This window comes from Vulpes vulpes, chromosome 15 (assembly GCF_048418805.1).
Source record: "Vulpes vulpes isolate BD-2025 chromosome 15, VulVul3, whole genome shotgun sequence".
Classification (NCBI taxonomy): Eukaryota; Metazoa; Chordata; class Mammalia; order Carnivora; family Canidae; genus Vulpes; species Vulpes vulpes.
Window position 1 is genome coordinate 61,470,124 of NC_132794.1, and position 25,312 is coordinate 61,495,435.

The window sequence follows — 25,312 nt, forward strand, 5'->3', positions numbered from 1 at the left end:
GAGGCATGTATCAGAACTACATTCCTTTTCATAACTGAATGTTATTCTACTGCATATATAAACCAGAGTTTATCTACTCATCTGTTGATGGACATTGGATTGTTTCCACTTTCTGGCTATTGTGAATAATGAATAATGCTGCATTAAACATTAGTGTACAAATATCTGATTAAGGTTCAGTTTTCAATCTTTGTGGGTATCTATTTAGGGGTGGAATTACTAGTTTTGACACTGATGAAAAGCAGCATACTCTATTTGAAAACGTACCCAACTAGGGCAGGCCTGGTGGCTCAGTGGTTTAGTGCCACCTTCAGCCCAGGATGTGATCCAGGAGACCGGGGATAGAGTCCCACATCAGGATCCCTGCATGGAACCTGCTTCTCTCTCTGCCTCTCTCTCTCTCTCTCATGAATAAATAAGTAAAATATTAAAAAAAAAAAAAAAAGAAAAGAAAAGAAAAGAAAAAAGAAAAAGTACCCAACTGAATGACTTTTGCCTTAAGTTTGAAGACATTTTCACAAAGTATAGAATTCTAGATGGGCCATTATTTTCTTTCAGCCCTTTAAATCCAGTCTTTTAATTTTCACTATTGGCTTTCAAAATCTAGTCATACTTCTTATTGCTGCTCTTTGAAGGTAAGTCTTTTGTGGGACTGCTTTTGTGATTTTCATGGTTTTCTTTATTGCTGGATTTCAAAACTTTGACTAGGATAAGTATAGGTATAGTTTTCATCATGTGTTGTGTTTTAACCTGTGGCTTTATATTTTTTACCATTTTTGGAAATTCTTGGCAGTTATCTCTTCAAATACTGCTTCTGCATCATCCTCTTTTATTTCTATTACCAGAACTAAAGTTATACATCTGTTTGAACCTTTCATCATGGTCCTTATCTCTTATAAGTTTTCTTTCTTATTTTTCTACCCTTTTGTCTCTCTGTGCTGTATTCTGGATGTATTCCACATTATTTCTTCATCTGTTTCTATCTAATAAAATCAAATTGAACTGTGTATTAGTGAAGTAAAGCAGACACTAAAATACCCAAATCTTGAGCATAAGACTTGTAAAATGATGTTGAACACCTTGCGATTCACTTATTGGCTAAGCTCTGCTTCAGTCCTTAACTCTCAGTCATACTTTTAGAATCAGCAGAACCTCCAGGAGAAATGTAGCTACAAATGCCAACTCACCATTCTGGTTTCCTTCCTCTTCCAGATCTCACTTTTATACTTTTTCCAGATACTCTGTTCTCAGAGACAGCATTTATTTGAATCACCTTGTCTATTTAATTTTTAGATCAGTGAATTAGACAAATACATGATGAAATATTTATTTCATCTTCAGATAACATAAACCCATGAGGGATAGCTAACAATGATCAGAGAATTAATATTCAAAAAGACAGTTTGCAACTAGAACAATATGAAGACATTAGTGGCAATTTTAGATCTTTAGGCATTAGTAATCTCTTAAAGAATTTGGTAAAAGTTGTAGATCCAGAAAAATACAATGGGTACATTTGTCAAACATAATTTAATGAAGCTCAAAATCCCTGAAGCTAACCCAGAGGTCATATAATATCCTACAGAAGTCTGGCTCAGTTAAGATAATATGCATCAACTATCAAAGTAAATTGCTACTATATTCAACTATATAACTATAGGATGGGCATTTAGTGAGCCCTAAGTTTTAATCAACAGTGTGACATGGCTGTTCCTAAAAAGCAAATCCATCTTCGGTAACATGAAGAAACATATTTTAGAACAATGTGGTTAACAATGTGGTTAACAGTCCCACTACTAGGGATAATAAGCAGTACCCTGGAGCATTATACATAATTATGAAGTCAATATTTTATTAAGGAACAATAATTATGTAAATTACATCTACAGAAGAAAACCAGGATGGTGAAGAAGCTTGAAACCTTATTATATAGGCAACAAATGAAGGATATGTAACTTATAGAAGAAAACATCTAGGGGATTCAGAAATATGAACAGATATCCTAAATAAGAACTAAATATGTTTTTCATCAGATAGCAGAAGTGAGATAAATGCATGAAAGTCATAGGGAAATTAATTTTGAAACAATAGGGAAAAAAAGATTATTCAAAGTTAGGACTGAATGAAAAAAGAAGTTCTTATCCCAATCACTAGAGAGATAGAGCTATAGCTGACCAGCCACTTTCCAGAAATGCTGTAAGAAATTTATGTCCAGGTAGAAAATTTAATTATGTATTACCTAAGGTCTCACTTCAGAGTAGGATTCAGGAGTCTATTTTTTCTAAAGATTTTATTTATTTACTTATTTGAGAGAAAGCACACAAGCGTGGAGGAGGGGAACAGAGGGATAAACAGACTCCCTGATGAGCAGGGAGCCCAACACAGGGCTCAATCCCAGGACTCAGATCATGACCTGAGCCAAAGTCAGACACTTAATACGACTGAGCCACACAGGTGCCCCTCATGAGTCTATTTTTTTTTTTTAGGTCATTTAAAAAAACTATGTTTAGAGGAAAGAGAAAAAATTGCTATTTATTTTCACTTTAAACACTTTACTTCTTTGAATATAACTTCTTTTCTCAAATGAATAAATATAGCATTTAAAGCAATAAATGTTTCCAGACAAAATATTAACTAAGTGCAATGATAGAAAGAAGTAAATTTCACTCTTAGGTGCTAAGCATTACATAAAAGCAAAGACAAAAAAAAAAAAAAAAAAAAAAAGCAAAGACAAAGTAAATGAAACTTATAAAAACCAAGATACCTGTTTTCTCTTACTTGTTGCCTCATCTTTTCATCCTTTAGACTTTCATGTTTTAGTTTTGCCAATTCCATAGCCAACTTTTCTTCTTGTTCAAGCTGGAGTTCCCTCAATCTTTTGTTTTCTTCTGCCTGAATTTTTTTTAAGAAGTAACTTTAGTTATTTGTCCTCTAGAATCAGATTTTTCTTTCATCAAGGCTTGAGAGCAACAAACACTTGTGTTTTATTTTTAAATACAAAATACTATATCAATAAGTACTTTCCTGATATATTATCATGGAAAATTTCAAACATCATCAATAGTAAGAAGAAGATTAAAGTATACCCTCAGGCAGCCATCACTTTCAAGAACTATCAATATTTTACCAATCTTCTTTCTCTATTCTTCCACTCCAATTTCATTTTTTTCTTTGTTCTTTTTTTGCTAGACTATTTTAAAATATATCCCAGATATGTCATTACTATATAAGTAATTCAGTATTAATCCCTAACTGATAAGAATTTCATCTTATGTAACAACCATGCCATTAGCATGTCTAAATAAGAGTAATTCATTAGTAAGGAATAATACCTTGTCCATTCTCAGGTTTTCCCAATTGTCTCAAAGATACTTTTTGTTTGCTTTTTCAATCAAAATCCAAATAAGGTCCACATGTTGCATTTAGTTATTATTTCTCTTAAGTATCTTTCATTCTGTAACAGTTATCCCATATATATATACTTTTCCCCAAGCCACTGATTTGTTGTAGAAATTAGAATATGTGGCCCACAGAATGTCCCACATTCTGAATTTGACTGTTTCCCCAGGATAGCATTCAACTTGTTTCTCTTTTGTATCCGCTATAACATAGTAGAAAGATCTAGAGGCTTGACTAACTTCTGTATTTGGAAAGAATAAGCACATGAGAAGATGTTCAATAACATTAGCCATCAGGAAATGCAAATTAAAATTACAATGATCACTACAAACCTATTAGGATGGCTAAAATAAAAAATAGTGGCAAAAGCAAATGTTGGTGAGAAGCTTGCATTACTCACATATTGCTAGGTGGGAATGTAAAATGGCAGAGCCACTCTGGAAAACAGTTCAGTAGCTTGTTATAAAGCTAACATGTAATTATTATATGACTCAATTACAGCCCTCTTAATGCATTTAGCCCAGAGAAATGAAAACTTATGTTTACTTAAAAACCTATACCCAAATGTTTACAGCAGATTTATTCAAGATAGCCAATACTGGAAATAAACAGACATACTTCAATGGGTGAATAGGCAGATAAATTGTGGTACATCCATACCATGGAATACTACTTAATGGCTAAAGGGAATGAAGTACTGACACTAGCAACAACCTTGATTACTTTCTAGGAATTGAGCTGAGTGAAACAATCCAATCCCAGAAGATTACATACTGTTTGATCCCATGTATATAATGTTCTTGGAACACGTTATTTTAAAATTGAGCTTTAATTTACATAGCATAAAATTCACCCTTCACAATTCACAACTCAGTGGTTTTTAGTACATTCACAGTGTTGTGCAACAACCATCACCATCTAGTTTCAAGACTTTTTTTTTAACATATTTTTTACAGCAGTTTTGGGTTCACAGCAAAACTGAGCAGAAATAACAGAGTTCACACTGCCCACACACATGCACTGCTCTACCTCACTATCAATATCCCCCGCCAAGTGGTATATTTGTTACAATCGATTAACCTTCCATTCAGCCTGAATTTAGGTGAATAAGATTCCTCCCCTTGGAACTCTGACACGTCTTGGCACACCCTCAGCAACAGAAACATATATAGAATAAATCAGACTGTTTAGACAATCACAAAGGTTCAAGAGACGACCAAGAACTAATCAATGGTGAATGAGAAGTTTCATCACCTCTCCAAGGCCACTTCTTCTAGACTGAAAGGAGTAGCTGTTTTGCCTAATTCAGGGCGACAGCCAAACAATATGAAGAAACAGAGAACTATGTTCCAGATGAGAGAATAAGACAGAATATCCTAAGAATACCTTAATGATACAGAGATAAATAATCTACCGAATAAAGAATTCAAAGTAATAGACATAAAAGATGCTCACTGAACTCAGGACACAGTGGGAACTTTAACAAAGAGATATAAAATATAAGAAAGTACAAAACAGAAATCAGACCTGAAGAATATAATAACTGAACTGAAAAATACACTGGGGGATTGATTCTACAGCAGACTGGATAAAACAGAAGGATGGATCAGAGAGCTGGAAAGCAGGGCACTGGAATCACCCAAGCAGAGCCGGAAAAAAAATAATAAAAAGGAATTCGAAAAAAAGGAAGATAAAGTATCTATGGGACAACATCAAGGGAAACAGTATTTGCATTATAGGGTTCCCAAAGGAGATGAGAGAGAAAACGGGCAGAAAACTAATTTGAAGAAACAATGGCTGAAAACTTACCTAACATGGAGAAGGAAACATATCCAGGTCCAGAAAGCCCAGAAAGTTCCAAATAAAATGAACCAAAGAGATCCACACCAAGATACATCATAATTGAAATGTCAAAAGTTAAAGAGAAAATCTTTTTTTTGTATATATTTTTTATTGGAGTTCAATTTGTCAACATATAGCATAACACCCAGTGCTCATCCTGTCAAGTACCCTCCTCAGTGCCCATCACCCAGTCACCCCAATACCCCGCCCACCTCCCTTTCCACCACCCCTTGTTTGTTCCCCAGAGGTAGGTGTCTCTCATGTTCTGTCACCCTCACTGATATTTCCCATTTTAAAGAGAAAATCTTAAAAGCAGTACAAGCTTTTGTTGCATACCCACCCCATGCCCTACCCCCCCAAAAAAACCTGCAAGGCTATCAGCAGATTTTTTAGCAAAAACTGCTCAGGCCCAAAGGGAGTGACATGACCTATTCAAAGTGCTGAAAGGACAAAACTTACAACCAAGAATACTGTACCCGGCAAGTTAACACTCAGAATAGGAGACACTGAGTTTTTCAGATAAGCACAAACTAAAGGAGTTCATCACCACTGAACTGATTTTTCAAGAAATGTTAAAGGGACCTTTTAAGCCGAAAAGAAATGGCACTAATTAACAAGAAAACATATGAAAGTAAAAATTTCTCTGGAAAAGGTAAATATGTAGTGAAGGTAGATAAATCAACTTACAAAGCTAGCATGAAAAGACAAAAATGATAAAATAAACTAAAACTACATTAAGGGATACATAAAGTAAGAGGTAAAATGTGACATCAAAAATATAAAATGTAAGGTCGTGGTAAAAATGTAGAGTTTTGGAATGAGTTCAAGTTTAATTTGGTATCAACCTAAAATAGACTGTTCCATACATAAGATGTAATATATGCTATATACATAATTACCTCATGGTAACACAAAGCAAAAATTTACAGTAAGTAAAAGAAAGTGGGAAAGGACTCTAAACACAACACTAAAGAAAGACAATAAACCTAAAAGGGAAACAATATACATGGAAAAGAAAAGAAGGCTAGGGTAGCTATATTCATATCAAACAAAAAAAGCTTTAAAACAAAGACTATAATAAAAGACAAAGAAGGGCATTACATAATGATAAAGGGGTCAATCAAGCAAGAAGATATAACATCTATAAATATATATGTACCCAATATAGGAGCACCAAGATATATAAAGCAAATATTAACACACTGAAAGGTGGAAATCGACAGCAATATGATAATGGTAGAGGCTTTTACACCCTATTTAAATCATCTGACAGAAATAAGAAAGTCAATAAGGAAACATCAGCTTTACACAACACTTTAGACCAGGTGACTCTAACAGACATATACAGAACATTTCATCCAAAAGCAGAATACACGTTCTTCTCAAGCACACATGGAACATTTTCCAGAATAGATCACGTTAGCCAAAACAAAAAACAAAAAACAAAACAAAACAAAAAACAAAAAACACCACAATAAACTGAAGATTGGTATATCAAGCACCTTTTCTAACCACAATACAGTGATATAAACTAAAAGTCAATACCAAGAAGAAAACCAGAAAACCAAAGGCAGACTGCCATTTTGTGGAAAAAAATCACATGGCAGGAAATGTCAACAATCTCTGGGAAATGTGGGCCTCAGTCTTATAAACTATGAGAACATTAATTCTGCCAACTTAAATGAGCTTAGAGGAGGACCCCAAGATTCAGATGAGAATGGATTTCAGCCTTGTGAGGTGAAATGGTCAATCCTAGCTGGACCATAACATGTCTGGATTTCTGACCTACAGAAACGGTGAGGTAATAAATGTTTTTACCCACTAGATTTGTGATAATTTGTTACACAGCAACTGAAAACTAATATAATAAATGAACTGTAGTCTTTAAAATTGTCAAGGTCATGAAGTACAGGAAAAAGTGAAAAACTCTTACAGATTAGAAACTAAGGAAACATGACAATTATAGGCCGTTTGTATTCCTGGAACAAAAAACAGATGTTAATGGAAAAAACTGATGAGATCTGAATAAATCCTATAGTTAACATGTTGTATCAAGGCTGATTTCTTTGTTTTGATAATTGTTCTATGATTATGTAAGATGTTAACATAAAGAGAAATCAGGTGAAGGGTATACAGGAATTCTCTATACTATTTTTTACAACTGTATTATAAATCTAAATTTATCTAAAAAATTGTCTCTAAATATTATCTCCACTAGATGATAATACGGCTTTTGGTACAATGGCTGACACTAGGTGTGAAGCAAGAATTTTAAGAGATGAGCCTTGTATTAGCCAGAGAAAAAGAACAAATGGGATAATGAATCAGCTCAAGTGATTCCCACAATCTTACGGGTGAGTCAGAAAGCCAGAGACCCAGGAGATCCAATGGTTTAGTTCCAGTATAAGCATGGAGGCCTGAGAAAGAAGAGGACCAATGGTGTATTTCCTGTCTGAAGGCTGACAAACTTGAGGCTCAAAATGAGCTGATATTTCAGTTCAAGTGTGAAGGCAGGGAAAAAGCTGATGTTCCAATTAGAAGGCAGTCAAGAAAGAGTAGTTCCTTTTATTCAGTCATTTTGTTCTATTCATGCCTTCATCCAACTGGATGGGGCCCACCCACATTAGAGAGGGCAATCTGCTTTACTCAGTGTGCCAATTTAAATGTTACTATCATCCCCAAACACCTAGGATAATGTCTGACTAAATATCTGGGCACCCCATGGCACAAAGTCAACACATAAAATTAACCATCACTAGCCTGGCACATCTTGTACTGACAGAAAGCAAGAAAGCTATCACACAGATTAGGGGAATCTTATCAAAAGGACACAGAACCAATTAAGACATCCATTGGCCAAAGATGGGGCAATTTGAGCATCAAAAAGGATAATAAGTGCAATTAATTCAAGTATTGAAGACCCATTAGTTCATAAAAATTTTTTTAAAAAAGGAAAAAGTCAAAAACTAAAGATAATTTTAAAAAACAACATTCAGAGACACCAATGGAAGTGACCAGAGCACCATTTCTGTACTCTGAAGACTAAGTATATATCTCCCTTTCCAGTAATAACTGTATTTCAGGGTACCAAATAACCCTAGTTGATGTGGGAAAGTTCTTTACAAAGGAATTTCAGCTAATTAAAATGCCTCACTAGAGGTACCAGAATATACATGTTTATCAACATTAGCATCTAAAAGTGGACCAAGCAGACATCATGTGCCTGCTGATGTGATATAATGTCAAGGATAGCATCACCTATGGAGTGATTGCCAAAAAGTTGTACCTAAATCATGCCTTTAGGATTAACTTCCATTTTGAGGAAATATAAAAGTTAGGAAAACAAATTAAATGAACCAATGAGAAAGCAAACAGGTAAATTCAGAATATGGGATATCCTATAAAACACTGGCCTAATTTAACAAGTGAAAAACATGAAGTTAAATAAAAGATGGGGGTATGAGAGTGGTTCAGTCAGAGAAGCGTCTGACTCTTGATTTCCGCTTAGGTCACGATCTCAGGGTTGTGAGATCCAGCCTTACATCGGCTCTGCACTAGCACTAGACATGGAGCCTGCTTTAGATTCTCTCTCACCCTCTCCTTCTGCCCCTTCTCCCACTCTTTCTCTCTCTCCTTCTCTTAAAAAACAAAAAACAAAAAAAGGATGAGGGAGGTACCATTTTAGATTAGGAGGTCCCTAACAGACATAACAACCAAATACACTGTATGAACCTTGTGTGGATCTCAAGAAAACAAACCAACTGTAAAAGCAGATTTTGACACAATCATAACAACTTGACTATGGAATGGCATTAAATGATACCTAGAATTTATTGTTAATTCTATTAGGTGAGATAGTGGCATTATTCTACTACTATGTAAGAAAATATCTATATTTTATAAGATGCATACTGAAGTATACGGGAAAGAGGTGACATGACATCTGGGACTTTAAAGAAAAAATAATAAAAAGCATAGTAAAAAATATCTGATCTCTAGGATCTTATTGTTCAGAGCTGAAAAATTATGTCTAAGCCTTATGAATTTGGAATTCAAAGGGACGGATACCACTTTTAAAAGTTGCTTTTGCCATTCCAATATCCTACAAAATGTTTAACATACAGCAGAAACTCAAAAAATACTTAAATATCAGAACACTTTTTTCATATTCTGGTCTCCCTTTTATACCACCCTCATCCTTTAAAATATTTAGAAGTTTCCACAGAAAAATTATCTCCATATTTTAAGTTATATACATACTGTACCTGAATTCAAGGCAGTATTTCAAGATAAAAAATATGAGTACCTAATTCATATCCAATATATACGTGTTCATTTTCTACTATTGAATGAATATTTTTAATCTTAGTAAATTCAGAAAAACTACTCTTAAATTTTTTCTTTCATATTTTATGGAAAGCAATCAAATTTTACTTATATGAACAAAACTGTGGAAGTTAGTAATTATGGATTTCGTATTTATGAAAAACCAAACCAAACCCTGAGTCTTACTCTGTTACAGGCACCATTCCAAGTGCTTTGCATGTATTAACTCCTTATTAAAACAATCCTACAAAATGAATACTATTATAATTTTCATTTTAGAGATGAAGCAGAAAAGTAAAATCAATTTACCGAGGGTTCCAGAGCTTGCTTAGGTACAGCGATACTGGGATTTAAAGTCATAAAAGTCTAACTCCAATAACCCAGCTCTTTACCACTACACTGGGCTGACCTACAATGAGGCATCCTTTACTTTTGCTGCTATTATCTATCTACTCAATTCCAGTATCAGCAGTTGGTTTTTATCACTTCCGAGGAGAAAATGAAGAAAAAAATGTCAAAATGAATAAGACAATGTACCTTTTGAATGGCTTCTTCCATATCCAACTCAAATTGTTCGTTCTGTAATAATCTGAGGAATCTCTTGCGCTCCACGCGGTCATCATTTTCATGATGCACCACCTGGTCCTTGATAGTATTCTCTATCTTTCTTAGTGATTGGACATGCAATTGTTTGCCGTAATTTACATCTACTAATTTCTGATGCCTTTCACTGAAGCTCAAGGCTCGCCTTCTAGAAGCCTATAATGGGAGGGAAAAAAAAAAAAAAGCACACATAGTTTGGTATTCCAAAATCTGATTTTTAAAAGTATACCGCTGTAGGGATGGCTGGGTGGCTCAGTGGGTGAACCTGTGCGTTTGACTCAGTGCATGATCCTGGGGTCTTGGGATTCAGTCCCGTACATCAGGCTCTCTGTGTCTCTCGTGAACATATAAAATATTAAAAAAAAAAAAAAAAGTATACCTCTGTAAGCTCCAGGTACAAAAATAGGAAACAGCAATAAATAAAGGGCGTTTGGCTTCCTTCCTAAATTCAGAGAAATGTAACATAAAAAAATGTACACGTGGTAGATAAATATATTGATATATCTATAAAGTTCTCTTATTACTCCCCATCTTCTAGATGAGACGTGAAAAGTAAAAGCAACTTTACCCAAGGTTCCTCGAAAACTTAAATAAATAGCATACTGGGATGCAAAGACCCGCAGTCGAGCTCTACACACCTAGCTCTCAACCGCAGCACAGAGAAGGCTTCCTCTCCTCATTCCCCCCAGCTCCTCCCTTACCCTTGGCCAGAAAGTGCCGCTCAGAAGCTGATCCGGTTTTCCTAATACAGATTTAATAAGTCAACCGATGCTACTTTTTTTTTTTAGGTTTTATTTATTTATTCATGAGAGACACAGAGGGGCAGAGACACAGGCAGAGGGAGAAGCAGGCCCCACGCAGGGAGCCCGACGCGGGACCGGATCCCGTGACCCCAGGTCAGGCCCCGGGCCGAAGGCGGCGCTAACCCGCTGGGCCACCCAGGCCGCCCTAACCCTAACCGCTGCCATTTAATTCATTTGTTCTCTCCCAAACTTTTTTTTCCCCCACTATTTCGTTCAACGTTCTTAATCTTTTCCCAAATTTCCAGAAATATGGCAAGCAAGATTTTCACCGGGCAGATCTAATAGAGTCTGAGGAACATTTGAAAAAGGTCGGAAGCCACCGCTAGCGTCGCTGAAACAATAGCCCACGAGGCCTCTGAAAGCAAACTGAACGAGTTTCCCACTTGTTGCTCAGAATAGGCACCTCCGAATCCCTTTTTTAGATGCAGACTGGCTCCACCTACTACAATTAAATCAACAGACAAACCAGCGGCTCACCATCTTGGCAGAGGAAAGTCCCCCTCTCAGGCTCCGGCGTCCACCACCTCCCGCGGCCAGAGCAGGGGCCGGCTGGGAGCGCCGCTGTTTACGCCGTTTCCTGGCAACTGCCCCCGCCCCCAGCGGGGCCCGGCCCACCGGCGCAGGCGCGGCCTCTCATTGGACGCAGCAGGAGCCAATCGGCACTGAGCTTTTTGCGGGGCGGGCGGGGAGGCTGCGGCTCCAGGTCTAAGAGACGCGCGGGAAGTTCGGGTCCCGCGTCCTGCCGCGAGCTCTTTGCAGTTTAGTGGGGCGCTGGGTCTCTCACGAATAAAATTTTTAAAAAAAGAGTATCCTGTGCCCTCAATACACGGTCCATGTGAGTTGATGACTAGCTTCATCTTGAGCGGCAGGAGGCATGGTCACCGGCCCCCTCCCTGGTAACCGGGAGGCACTGGGGATAGTGTGTTCGAAGCCGCCTTCACCGCCACCCCCAACGGATGCTGTTGGTAAACTTTGGTAGTGAAATGTATGGAAAAAAAAAAAAAAAGAAATGTATGGGCACGTGGATCTTCTGCTGTGGAATACATGGTCCAAGCACCAGTGTGAGAGCAGATAGATGGAGGCGGAATGTGATCAGATTTAACTGGCAAGTAGACGCTAAAGTCCATTTTTATTTTTATTTATTTTTTAAGATTGTATTTATTCATGAGAGAGAGAGAGAGAGGCAGAGACACAGGCAGAGGGAGAAGCAGGCTCCGTGCCCCCGGAGCCCGACGTGGGACTCAATCCCGGGTCTCCAGGATCAGGCCCTGGGCCCAAGGCAGGCGCTAAACGGCTGAGCCACCCAGGGATCCTCTAAAGTCCATTTTTAAATGGAAGAATTTAAAAATAGGACCGGATCAGAAAAATTAGTCAAATATATTTATTTTAGAAATGACAGATCCCTTAAAAACAAACAAACAAAAAAAAGTGTTGAGAACTTGGCTTAGTTTGTGTTATCTAATTTGAAATCCATCTTATGCAGCAATATGTCTGCCTAAAGATTAATAATAACCAAGAGGACTTCCAGTTTTAGCTCCAAAATGTAAAAACTTGGAAGTCATCAACTTCCATCCTTACTACCAGAAGAGGCCGAACAAACTAAAAACTAATGCTTTTTCTTAGACTCATCATAGAACTGAGGTCACAGGACAAATAACAGCCCTGAAATCTGGAGAGGTGAATCCAAGGACTCATATCTGAGACCTGCTTACCTAGAACAGAAGCCTCTGAAACCATAAAGGAAGAATACTTGAATGGCAATTTTAATGAATTCCTAGAGACTGAGTGGGGCTAGGGTAAGTAAAGCTATTGGGGGTTGCAGGCTTGGGAGGCCCCAGCACTTGCTTGGATTTTGTTTCCAGAAACTCCAGCAAGTTTTCACCATGAAAAACCAAGAAAGATCTCTTGTCTCCTGTGGCTCTAGGAGGGGGATAAGATTAATAATTATTGTCAAATACATCCAGAGCCTTCTCCTTAATAAAGGCCTACATTCTAGAAGAAAAGATTTTACCAAAGCCATATCCCAAGGCAAGGATGGTTCTCTGACCAGAGCCTTCTGCAGCCTTCCTGTCTCTCCCAAGTAGAGAGGAGGAAGTTAAACACTTGTGAAAGTCACAGCCCAAGGACACCAAAAGGTTTAATCAGAAAATTATAGAATGCTTTTCTTCCCACACTTTACTACTGCACCAACAGTGCTTCAGTGTAGTGTCAGTTGAGTACAGGTGGAAGCACTGCAGAAACACACTAACAAGAATTTTTAGGGAAATCCAAAGACAATGGGAAACAAAAACACTAGAGGAATTTAAAACTTCTAGAATGAACAGCTACAGCAAATATTAAACACAGCCCAGTTCCTAGTCACATAATAAAAAAACACATTAAAGCCCTATTTATCTCAATCCTCATTACCCAATATGCCACAGCCAGTTTTCAACAACAACAACAACAACAACAACAAAAAACAGCAAAGCTAAAGGCAAGGAAAAACTCAGTCTGAAAGGCAAAGTAAGCATCAGAACTAGACTGAGCTATGACACAGATTGGAGGATTATTAAACAGTAATATAAAATAACTGCTAATGTGCTTAAGGATCTGATGGATAATGTGGACAACGTACAACAGATGGGTAATGAATGCAGAGAAACAAAAACTGAAAGAATCCAAAAGAAATTCTAAAAATAAGAAACACTGTAACAAATGGAGAATGCCTTGGACAAGCTCATAGGAGACTGGACCACACTGTGAGAGCCTGAAGATAGATCAATAGAAACGTCCCAAACTGAAATGCAAGGAGATTATCAGTAAATAGATAATCTTGTTGGGCTTGTGGACTTCACCTTAGAATCAAATTGTTTTTCTACATTAGAAGAATGTGGGGGGGGGGGGAGGGGGGGTGACAATTGTCAAGGTTTCTGTCTTTTGGGATAACATCTAAACCCAGTTACCGGGACGCCTGGTGGCTCAGCAGTTGAGCGTCTGCCTTCAGCTCAGGGCGTGATCCTGGAGTCCAAGGGTCAAGTCCCACATCAGGCTCCTTGCATGGATCCTGCTTCTCCCTCTGCCTGTGTCTCTGCCTCTCTTGAATAAATAAATAAAATCTTTTAAAAAATAAAATAAACCTAGTTACCACAAAAGTCAAATTGACCATATGGATACAGTGCAAAACATTTTGAAAGCATTTAATGCTGTTTGTCTAGCATCTTTCATGAGAACTCTAGAAAAAAAAAAAAACATGAGTTATGTATAGCTTCTTATAAAGTAGCCTCTAACTAAAATTTTGCTGGTTGGGCTATCAGCAGGAAATTTTGTTTTGTTTTGTTTTGAACATTGCTAAGTGCCTGAGATATAAATATATATCACCAGCATAGAGCCTGACATGGGACTCCATCTCACAACCTGAGATCATGACCTGAGCCAAAATCAAGAGTCAGACTCTTAACCAACTGAGCCACTCAGGCACCCCCATTATACACTTATAACAATGGTTTTTCTTGATTTTTGGCCATTTTCATAATGTTGGATTGAATGCCAGACAAGTAAGAGAGTAGAGACTGAGGCATATCGTATTTAGGTCTGAAGTAAGTCCACCTCTTCTCTTGCTGTAACACTACTGCAGGAGGTTGAGCCCATGCAGTCAGGAGTTGAGCTGGTTTTGAACTTTTGTGTCGCTCTGGTTATTTTCAGTACACCACTATCTTCACATTTCTCTAGTGTTATCTTGTGCTTACGCTTGAGGCTATTTTCCAGAAGGCTTCTCTTAATGTTCCTGGTTCACCTTTAGCTTAAGGCCTTCCCTATGTTCCTGGCACGACAGAGACTGTCACTCTAGTTCCTCCTCCCGCACGCCAGGCCATGGCTGTTCTTTGTAGCTCATGCTAGCTAGCCAGTTGGTGGGAGGAGGGGCTACTCTGTTATTCTTGTCTAGTCTCAGTGTTAGGTGGGTTCTGGAACACTAGTTGTGGGGAGCTCATAAATTGGAAAAACTTTCCTTAATGGTAAGTACTCACTTTGTTTTCTTATTACTTAAAAAAGAAACAAACAAACAAAAAAAAAACCTAAAACCCTTAACCTGGCCTTTAAAGGCTTGTATGTCTGTCTCTTCAGGTTTCTTCTTCAAACTTTAGCCAAAATGGACTTTGTTGAATTCCTTTCTGCCAGAGGAGAAGGAGCATGTGTGAGTCTCTGCCCTTAATAAAAGCATGAGACTGGGGCGACTGGGTGGCTCAATCAGTTAAGCATCTGCCTTCAGCTTGGGTCATGATCTCAGGGTCCTGGGACTGAGCTCATCATCAAGCTCACCACTGGGCTCCCTGCTCAGTGGGGAGTCTTCTATTCCCTCTCTCTTTGCCACTTCCCTGCTTGTGCTCTTTCTCTCATTCTCTCGTTCTCTCTCTCTCTCTCTCTCTCTCATTCAAATAAATAAATAAATAAATAAATAAATAAATAAATAAATAAAATCTTAAAAATAAATAAGAGCATGTGATGACTAAAACCCCACCAGTCACCTGGTCAATGAGATAATAATGCTCTGGATCCTGGATGACAGAACAGAAAAATAGAAGGATGCTCAGTTCTTCATGACCACAGAGCTACCATACCGGCCCTGGACTGCCAAACTCCTGACCTCATGCTGTATGAAAGAATAAGTTCCTAATTTATCTAAGCCTCTGTGTCCTCTCCTTCACTCAGGATTCTATTATTATTGTTAGTCAAATGTAATTCCTAACAAACCATCATCTCTGTTTAATCTCATGGGTGAAAATGATTAAGAAAAACAAAGCTTTTTGTAGAATTAATTACCTTTTTAAATCAATATTTGATTTTATAGATTAGAAGGTAGAATAGAAGGCCTCTGGTTTCCTTTCTCACTTCTTTAATTTCTAGAAGCTACTAGCTAATTCCCTTCCCTTAATCTCTGTGCTCTCAGAATCTTGATCACAACTTTTAATTCTTGGTTTTGATTTCTGCAATACCCATGTAACATGTTTAATAACTCCCAGAGTCATGTCATTTACAAATTGGATAAGCATGCCATTTGTTTTTTTCAAATACTTCAAGGATAAGAATGTAGAAGAGGTTGCAAGAACACAAGCCCTGACATACACCACTGGAGTAGCTTTCTGAGGGGAACTAAATCAGCAAACCTGGAATATGATCAACTAGTTACCAATACACCAATTTTCCTAATAAGCTACCGATAGTTATATACCTTTCTATAAGGTCTTATTAGGAGAATTCTCAAAAAAATCTCCACTAAAGTCTAGATACATTATGATTTCTTCATTTCCCTTATCTCCTAACACAATCCAATGGACTGCTTAGCAACCAACTGACAGATTTTTTTGGTTGTATACATACACTCAGGTTAACATTATTTACTGAACTATGATATTTATTGATGTCTTAAATATAGGTGTCTTACATAAATATAAATATAAATGTCTTAAAAACATTAACAGGGTACAAATCTGATCATTAAATGTTTAGTTACTTAGGAACTAAATATAAGCCCTCTCAAATGCAATGGATTTCTAAATCACACCAATATATTAGTTTTTCAAAGAAATATTTGTAACTTAAAAACTACCTCATAATCAAATACACAAAGTATTTTACTCATCAATACATAGATTATCTGTGAAGTTAGGCAGCTAAATAAATCAATCAACTCCATTTGCTTTTCAAAACATGCAAATAACATTTCAGAACACCACACACATAAGCAATAGTTTAAGTGCACTACTAATTGTCTCAATTTACTAAAATGTGGCTAGCACAGAGCCCTGAACGCAGTATAACTTAATAAATATACTTTGACGGATTGATAATATTTTTAGAATGCAGTAATTTGAGTGTTAGGATGTTCAAAAGGATAATTCAGATGAGGAATCTGTTGTGTCAGAGGAGGGAAAAGCTTTTCATAAAGCTTTTGCAAAAATAAAGCTATATTTATACTAAATATAAATAAACTAAGGTGAAACTATATAGGTGACCAGAAATTATGAGAGAAGAGAGAAAAGAAGAATTTTATGGAATGGTTGGCATGCTTTTAATCACAAGAAGGGGGGATGCTGAAAAACCAACAGGATTCTGAACAAGTGGAATTCAAATCTTGGTCTAAGAGTACCACACTGCACTCCCTGTTACCCTGGTAAAGGGACCCCCTACCTTAAAGGAATGGCATTATAATAAGAGCACTGTGTACTAATGAACGAAACAGTAAGGATAGGTCAGGCCATACACAAAAGAGCTAAAATATGCAACATTCATGGGCTTTTGTTGTTGCTGTTGTTTGTGGGGGGTTTTTTGTTTGTTTTTGTTTTTGTTTGCAACATTCATGTAGGAAATTCTGGTGAGGAGTTTAAAAAAGATATATATGTGGCAAAGACTGATATTGTGAGGTAAAGAATATGAAGCACTCATAAAATGATTAACCTGAGCTCTGAAAGAACTTCCTGGAGCTGCAAACCTTTTCCTCCTCTGTCCTTGGGTTATTGATCACATGGTTGCATATCAATATTATCTCTCCTGCTCTATTTATTGGCAATATTGTCTGAGAGGAACAGAAAGCACAAGCTTTCCCTCTTGGTGTTCTGTGTGAATTGACCTGGGATGAAGAAAGCAGTCTGCTGCACATTTCTTGATATAACCACTTCCCCAAAAGGTTAGGCTTCTATAGTGACGGCAGATGAGCACAGGTTCAGGATATAATAAGTTTAATAGAGTACAATTTGCTAATTCCTAATAGTGAAATGTCATGTAGCATTGGAAAGTAGCAAACATGTGTTTATTATTTCATTATTTTTTTTTTGCTTCTCTGAGAACCATTGGTTCTAAAGGGAATTTTAGTTATAGTTTCTTATTTCCAGTCCACACATGGGTATTGTAGAAAGATTCTACAATAATTTATGTAATTTAGTAGGGGATATGTCAGAGAGAAAGATTTTTGGCCTGAATGTTCATCCAAATTAAAGACAAATTTAAACAACTGCAACAATTAGCTGATTTTACCTGAAAATAATAGACTAAATTTTTAATTAATAGAGTTTGCTTTTTTTAGAATGGTTTTAGATTTACAGAAAAATTGATAGACTACAGAGAGTTCTGATATGTCCTCTCCCCCCTCCACATTCACACAGTCTCTGTCATTAGCATCATATGAAAGTGTGGTACATTTGTTACTATTGATGAACCAACATTGATACATTAACTGGAGTCCATAGTTGACATTCAGGTTCACTCTATTTGTACAGGTCTATGGGCTTTGACAAATGCATAATGTCATGTAATCACCATTATAGTATCATACAGAATAGTTACATTGCTCAAAAAAAAATCCCCTGTGGGCCATCTATTCATCCCTCTCTCCTTCTTTCCAAACCCCTGGAAACCATAAATCTTTCTACCATCTCTAAAGTTTTTTTTCTTTTCCAGAATGTCATACATTTGAAATCACACAGTATGTAGCCTTTTCAGACTGACTTCTTTCACTTACTCATATGCATTTAAGAATCCTCCATGTCTTTTTGTAATTTGATAGCTCATTTATTTTTATCACTAAATAATATTCCTTTGTATGACTTTAAAAAATAGTCATTACATTTAAATATTATTTTTTCCTGATGAATTATTATCATAAAAGCTATTTTATTGTTGAGGAAGGATTTATGCCCTCCCAGCATGAAGGAGAAATTTTCTGGTTCATTTCTCCTTGGAATATAGCTTTTCACCCACAGGTCTACACTAAAGGTCTAGTATATGGAAGGCAAAGAGCTTTCCCTAATACTAAATGCTGGATTATATGATTAATATTTGCTAGTAGTTATAACAGGGTTGAACATAACATAGTTCCTGATCTGAAATAAGGAATGCTAATAGGTATACACTATAAGTTCTAACTATACAGTAGAAATTATTTACAAAATTGTATTGCTTTATAAAACGAAGCAATTAAAACAAAGCAATTTTTCTTTCATTCAGAAAAATGCCCAAATCTAATCTAATTTGCTGCAGCTGGACACCACCTGCAGATGACTGTTTAAGTACTCTGAACATTACACACTTATCTTTTAAATATTGATAATGCCATTTTTCATTTCCTTGACATGAAATCCCACAGGGAATAATTATGCTAATAAACCTTAATGATTCTTGCAAATAAATGATCAAACCAAATTGCTACTGTTGATTTATATTAATGGATGCCTTTAGGATGAGATTTGCCAGTACGATGCTGCCTCTTGAATCTCAATTCATCTTATTTAGTTGAAGAGTGTACATAGTTTGTTAAATAGATGAAGTGTTTAAAATATAATGTGTTTGCGCAGTTTTCGCACTTCATAATGTTCAAGCATTACCATCTTGCCTTGTGGCAAATCTGCATTTAATGGTTTCATTGTATATAACTTCCCTTCTTACTTTGTCTCTCTGTGATATGCAGTTAGGAAGTGACTATTTCTGGTTGATTCAGTATAAGTCAGTTTCCATATGTTGAATTTGATTGTTTCATTAAGACAATAAAATCTGTTCCTGGATATTTCAGCCACCATAATCTGGGAATCACACTGACTAGGTGATGATGGGATCAAGAGCTTAATAATTATTGTGGAGGTGGTCGAGGAAAACGACACCACTAAATGGTTTGTTGTCCCATTTAAACCTAGATTAGTGGGTCCCTTCCTTCCTTGCTCTCTTACTTTTCATCCTTGCTCTTGCATCCTCACCAAGTCTATAGGAAATAGGAAATTGCTGACTTGGTGAATTCCAAAGTAACCCTGGAAAGTAACTGTAGAAATGTTATACATGCATTTCCAAGGTTGGGGAACACTACACAGGAAGAATGCTTATTCATTGTGAATATGAATAAAATTTTATCTGGCAATTTTTTTAAAGCCACATGTATCTAAAATACCATGGTAGTTCAGGGACACCTGGCTGACTCAGTTGGTAGAGCCTGTGACTCTTGATGTTACGGTCATGAGTTTTAGCCCCATGTTCTGTGTAGAGATTACTTAATAAAATAAAATATCGTGTAGTTGAAAAAAATTATTACCTTCATCTAGGTAATTGCCTCAATTGCCCATTCTTGTGCATTTTGTCACAGTCTAAGCATAGGAGAAAACCAGTTCAGACACAAGTATAGGAACAGAATTGAAAAATTATATAAATTAGTACTAAAATAAGGGATTGGCACATACATATCATGTATATAAAAACAGGATATGCAACAGCAAATAATAATTGCTTAAGAATTTGTCATTTGATACACAGAGACTGTAATCTGGTTAGTGGTGAAGCAAAGGTGACCATATTTAATTCATTGTAAAGAGTGGAAAGGGTCCCTTTCTGAATTATAAAGCTCTTCTTGATCTTTAAAAATATGTGTGTGCATATTAATATATAAGTAGATATATCTGTAAACTATCATTAGAAAGGTTTTTTTTCCTCTTCTTAACTTTGGGAAAAGTACCTACTTTGATCAAATTTGGTAAATTTGTGGCAATTTTTTCTAATGGAAAATTAGCTAGACCAAAAATTTTAAACCACCAAGTGCATTATTTTATTAATTGTGGAATTTTCCAATTTAGAAAAAAAGAGGAGCAATGCAAATATGTAATGGTAAGGAAATGATTAAATAAATAATAGCACATCAGCTATGTACCTAGAGAAATGTGAGTATGTCTGGGGGATAGAGAGTCAGGCCCAGGAGAAGTAATTTGCAGAGAACCTGAGAAGACTTGTAAGAAGGGAGAATGACTGGACACTTAGAACCTGAGAACCCACTCTAAGATCCTGTTGAGAAAGAGGGACACAATAGCTCTTCAGGAGGAATGGCAGATGAAGATGGCAGCATCCTGAGGAGGGAGAGCCAAAGAACCCAAGCTGGTTGTGAGCACCTGAAGCAAGGCAAAGGAGTATTGGTGTAAGGCTGTTTACATAGTCTTAAGACCCAACCTTGTTTGGTGCATTGCCAGAAAACAGAGAGGAATTATGGAGCAGAAGGAAAAGGGAGACAGGGAAGAAGGGAGGAAAGTGGGGAAGGGAAGTCGGGGGTCGGGGGAGAGAAAGAGAGTCTGTATCAATTACTCTAGAGCTAACAGAATCTGTAACAACCTTACCTTGAGGTAATAAATGACAAAGGATATAAGGAAATGCAGTGCAAAACATTTAGAAAGCATTTTCCTGCTGTCTTATATCTATTGAGCATCTATTATATGCTAGTCACTTCATATATAATGGTCTGTAAACATCAGGACAAACCAGTTCATTGTACATATGAAGAAATCAAGATTTATTTATTTTTTTTTAAATTTTTATTTATTTATGATAGTCACAGAGAGAGAGAGAGAGGCAGAGACACAGGCAGAGGGAGAAGCAGGCTCCATGCACCGGGAGCCCGACGTGGGATTCGATCCCGGGTCTCCAGGATCGCGCCCTGGGCCAAAGGCAGGCGCCAAACCGCTGCACCACCCAGGGATCCCGAAATCAAGATTTAAAAGCAGCAACTTGCCAAATTCATGGAAGGGACTAGTTGTGGATAGAGTTTCATATCAAGTCTACCTACCCAGCTCATGGTCTTTCATAAAGTCCAGTATTTTTCAAATTGTGGATGACAAATAAGAAAGATAGAAAGATGAAAGAAAGAAAGAAGGAAAAGAAAATACTGAATCATGATGTAAAATGTATTTCTTACTATGGATCAATGTCAAAAAAGTTTAAAAACTACTGAATTAGATCACACTGCCTCTCCCAATCTTAGAGAGGAGATCCTTCTAACTTTTATTACAACAAATTTCTCATTTTTTAAAAAAATATTTATTCATTTATTCATGAGAGACACAGAGAGAGAGAGAGAGAGAGAGAAAGAGAGGCAGAGACACAGGCAGAGGGAGAAGCAGGCTCCATGCAGGAAGCCGGACGTGGGACACGATACCGGGTCTCCAGGATCACACCCCAGGCCGAAGGCGGTGCTAAACCACTGGGCCCCCCGGGCTGCCCAAATTTCTCATTTTATGGAATATTTTCCACAATGTCTAGGGCATTATTCCATACAAAATCTTTTTTTTTTTTCAAATAATCAGTGAATCTAACATGTTTGAAGTATTTTCCATGAACTATACCGATTTTTCCAATGACTATGGAGTAGTATATTAAAATGGTCCCCATTTATTCTTTCCTAGGATTTTGGAAATATGTTGATCCAAGCATAAAGACCACATGGAGAGAGAAAGGAAACAAAGGTTTCAATCCTAACTTTGGAAGCAGTCAATGCCAGAGAATACAATTTTAGATATGAAATACATTTATGGGGAATCCAGACTAAAGATCCTTACATCTAATCTGTGTCCCTGGAAGACTGTTGGTAAGTTTACTGGATTTGCTCGGTCTTTAACTCAGGATTTCTGACCATGTATCAACGTGGGGTTTAATACATTGAATGTTGAACACATAGATCTCATTATACAAGATACAAGATACTGCTGGGAGAATGACAGAGTAACCAGAACAAGTTAGCTCTGGCCCCTAATGTTTCCTATAAGGAAACATCAGCTGTAAAAATAGCAAAAAATAAAAGAAAAGGAAATGAGTGAATACAGCCAGAAGTGACAAAGAGCATATGTCCTGTGTCCTCTGACTTATTTTTTTTTAATTTTTTTATTTATTTATGATAGTCACAGAGAGATAGAGAGAGAGGCAGAGACACAGGCAGAGGGAGAAGCAGGCTCCATGCACCGGGAGCCCGACGTGGGATTCGATCCCGAGTCTCCAGGATCGCGCCCTGGACCAAAGGCAGGCGCCAAACCGCTGCGCCACCCAGGGATCCCTTCAAGATTTATTTATTCATTTTGACAGAGAGCACACATGTGCAAGTAGGGGGAGGGGCAGAGGAAGAGGGAGAGAAGCAGACTTCCAATGAGTGGTAGCTTCACTTTGGGCTTGATCTCATGACCCTGAGATCATGACCTGAGCCAAAATCAAGAGTCGAATGCTTAAGAGATTGAGCCACCCAGGCACCCCTCCCCTGACATTTTTTTTTTTACCTCTTTGGATCTCTAGTTATTTCTATAGTGATATACCCATAAAAATGGTCATCCACAGTATACCTCTCTAACATATAATTCTGTTCTTTAGGATTTTCTTTCTTTTCCTGGTAGATATATCTAAGAAACAGCCCAATAATAACTGATAAAAGCTAATCCAGCTCCTTAGATCTTTAGGATCTATAATAGTACCTGGCATCTGGTGACCTGAACTGAACTAATGTTTCTTATTGAATCTATGACACCATCAATGGTAGGATGCCCAAGTATTTTATTCATCAGTAAAGGAAAAAAAATCCCTCCAATTTAACTGTGGCATGCCATTTATTTAAGACCCATTCCAGGGATCCCTGGGTGGCGCAGCGGTTTGGCGCCTGCCTTTGGCCCAGGGCGCGGTCCTGGAGACTCCGGATCGAATCCCACGTCGGGCTCCCGGTGCATGGAGCCTGCTTCTCCCTCTGCCTATGTCTCTGCCTCTCTCTCTCTCACTGTGTGCCTATCATAAATTAAAAAAAAAAAAAAAAAAAAAAAAAAAAAAAGACCCATTCCAATTTCAGAAAGACTAAAGTAAAAAAAAAAAAAAAAGTATACCTTAGAGTATATGAAACATGGATTTTCCCCCTGGAGGTAAATTTTGCTATAACACATATATCTTAAGGCATGCCATCATGAAGGAGCACACTTAATAAATTGTCATAATCGTAACTACAACAACCAAACAGAAACTATTGCTATTAAACCACCCCTCAGCAAAGCAGGATCCCAATTTTTTTCTCAAATAATTTTTTTTAATCCCTCCTTGACATCAACCAGGGCAATTTGCTATACTCCGCTTTGGCTAGGGTCTTCTGTGATACAGATGCCAAGACCAAACCGGCTGATCAAAAGGTTTATTTAGGAAAATGTCTATAAAGGAGAAAGGGAGAGGGACAAGTCGAGGTAGGCATGGAGAGCCTTCAGAACTGATACTGGTTTGACACCCATCCATAAAAGGAGAGAGGAAAACAGGAAGAGCCTCAAACTGCAGCACAACTGATAAAGTCTCTGCCAGGCCAGTAAGGGTCCCCAAGCAAAGCCTTCCCATTAGAGATGTTCCATGTTGAGCCAAAAAGTCCTGGCTCTAATACCCTGATCATGCTCAGGGATTGGCTGGGAGCAGCTTTGGCAGAGTACGGCCTCAGCATGAACGCTGCAGCAGACCCCAGTGTACAGCAACTGGAGGTTCTTGGACAATTGCTTTCCTTGAAGCAACTTCCCTGAAAGAGATTGAGCAGAGCACCTCCATGGCTGCTACATTGACACATGGAGTGCCACTCTGCTTCCCACGTTTCGAGCAGCTGTCTCATTTCCTGTGATCTTCTCCTATGTCATCTTTGTTATCATTGTTACTCTGCTGACATTCTCTGAAAATACTCTGTGGCCACTTTTTCTACTTAAATCTTGGCAGCCAGCACATCAATCCCTAAGAAATGACATGGCCTGCACAGTACCATCAGGATTCGGTGTCCCTGCTTCCACCAAACTAGGACCCCTAGTTTTCCACAAGTCCACAGAGGGCTGCTCCTCTGTTTCTAGAGTTCCCCTGTTGGGTGTGCAGACTAGCACACTGTCCCGTCCAACTCCTCTACTACTGCAAAATCATTATGGAACAGGCTTCACATTTTGAAAACTTAGAGGCTTAGAAACCTTTGCAAGGAGGCATTCAGGAGAGGAGTTCCCAGGTATTTTATGAAATAAGAAAAACCTGTATTCAAATAATACTTCATGATCCAAAGCAAAGAAACTCATAAAAGCTTAAACGATGCAATTCTGAACCTATTTACAGGATGCACTGGCAAAGACAGACAGTATCTTTGACCTTGAACAAGTTATTTGACCTCCTTGATGTCTATTTTCTCCTCTATAAAATGAAGAGGGTGAGCTAGATAATCCTTGAGGCCTCTTCTAGCACTAACATTCTACGAAATAAAAGTCAACTTAGAGATTAATTGGGTTTCTGAGCCTCGAGCAATTAATTACACTGTCGCTGCCCTTTAACAGACCCATCACAGAAGAAAATTAGATTCAACTGACAGATTTTAATCTTCACCAACTCATGTTGAATTGAAGTCCAACATTATTTTTTAAGATTTGCAAATTAATGCTTTCACAAAAGTTTCAATTGCTTTCTGGGCAAGGAATTTGACCTGATAGACATATTACAATACCAAAGCCATTCTTTTCCATTTAAAAAATAGTCATTGTGCTGACTTTTTTTTTCTGTATTCAGAACCTCAGCAGGCAGTCTACCAGAATTTT

General features: G+C 37.5%; 1 protein-coding gene across 5 annotated transcripts in view; it reads right to left on the reverse strand.

The window, feature by feature from the left end:
- The window catches only part of MNS1 (meiosis specific nuclear structural 1), a 65,095-nt gene that overhangs the window by 24,079 nt on the left and 15,704 nt on the right, over positions 1–25,312 (reverse strand). Inside the window, exons 1-3 of one of the 5 annotated variants that reach the window (XR_003234818.2) lie at positions 11,451–11,528; positions 10,105–10,326; positions 2,765–2,892 (exon numbers count right to left, since the gene is read on the reverse strand). Coding sequence is in view for 4 of the 5 variants with exons in the window: in XM_025997400.2 (XP_025853185.1) it covers positions 2,765–2,892; positions 10,105–10,326; positions 11,451–11,453 (353 nt within the window). In the remaining variant the exon portion in view is untranslated. Of the gene's footprint in view, positions 1–2,764; positions 2,893–10,104; positions 10,327–11,450; positions 11,569–25,312 lie in introns of those variants that run through there. The other 4 variants (XM_025997400.2, XM_072738592.1, XM_072738594.1 and 1 more) reach the window with 4 other exon arrangements.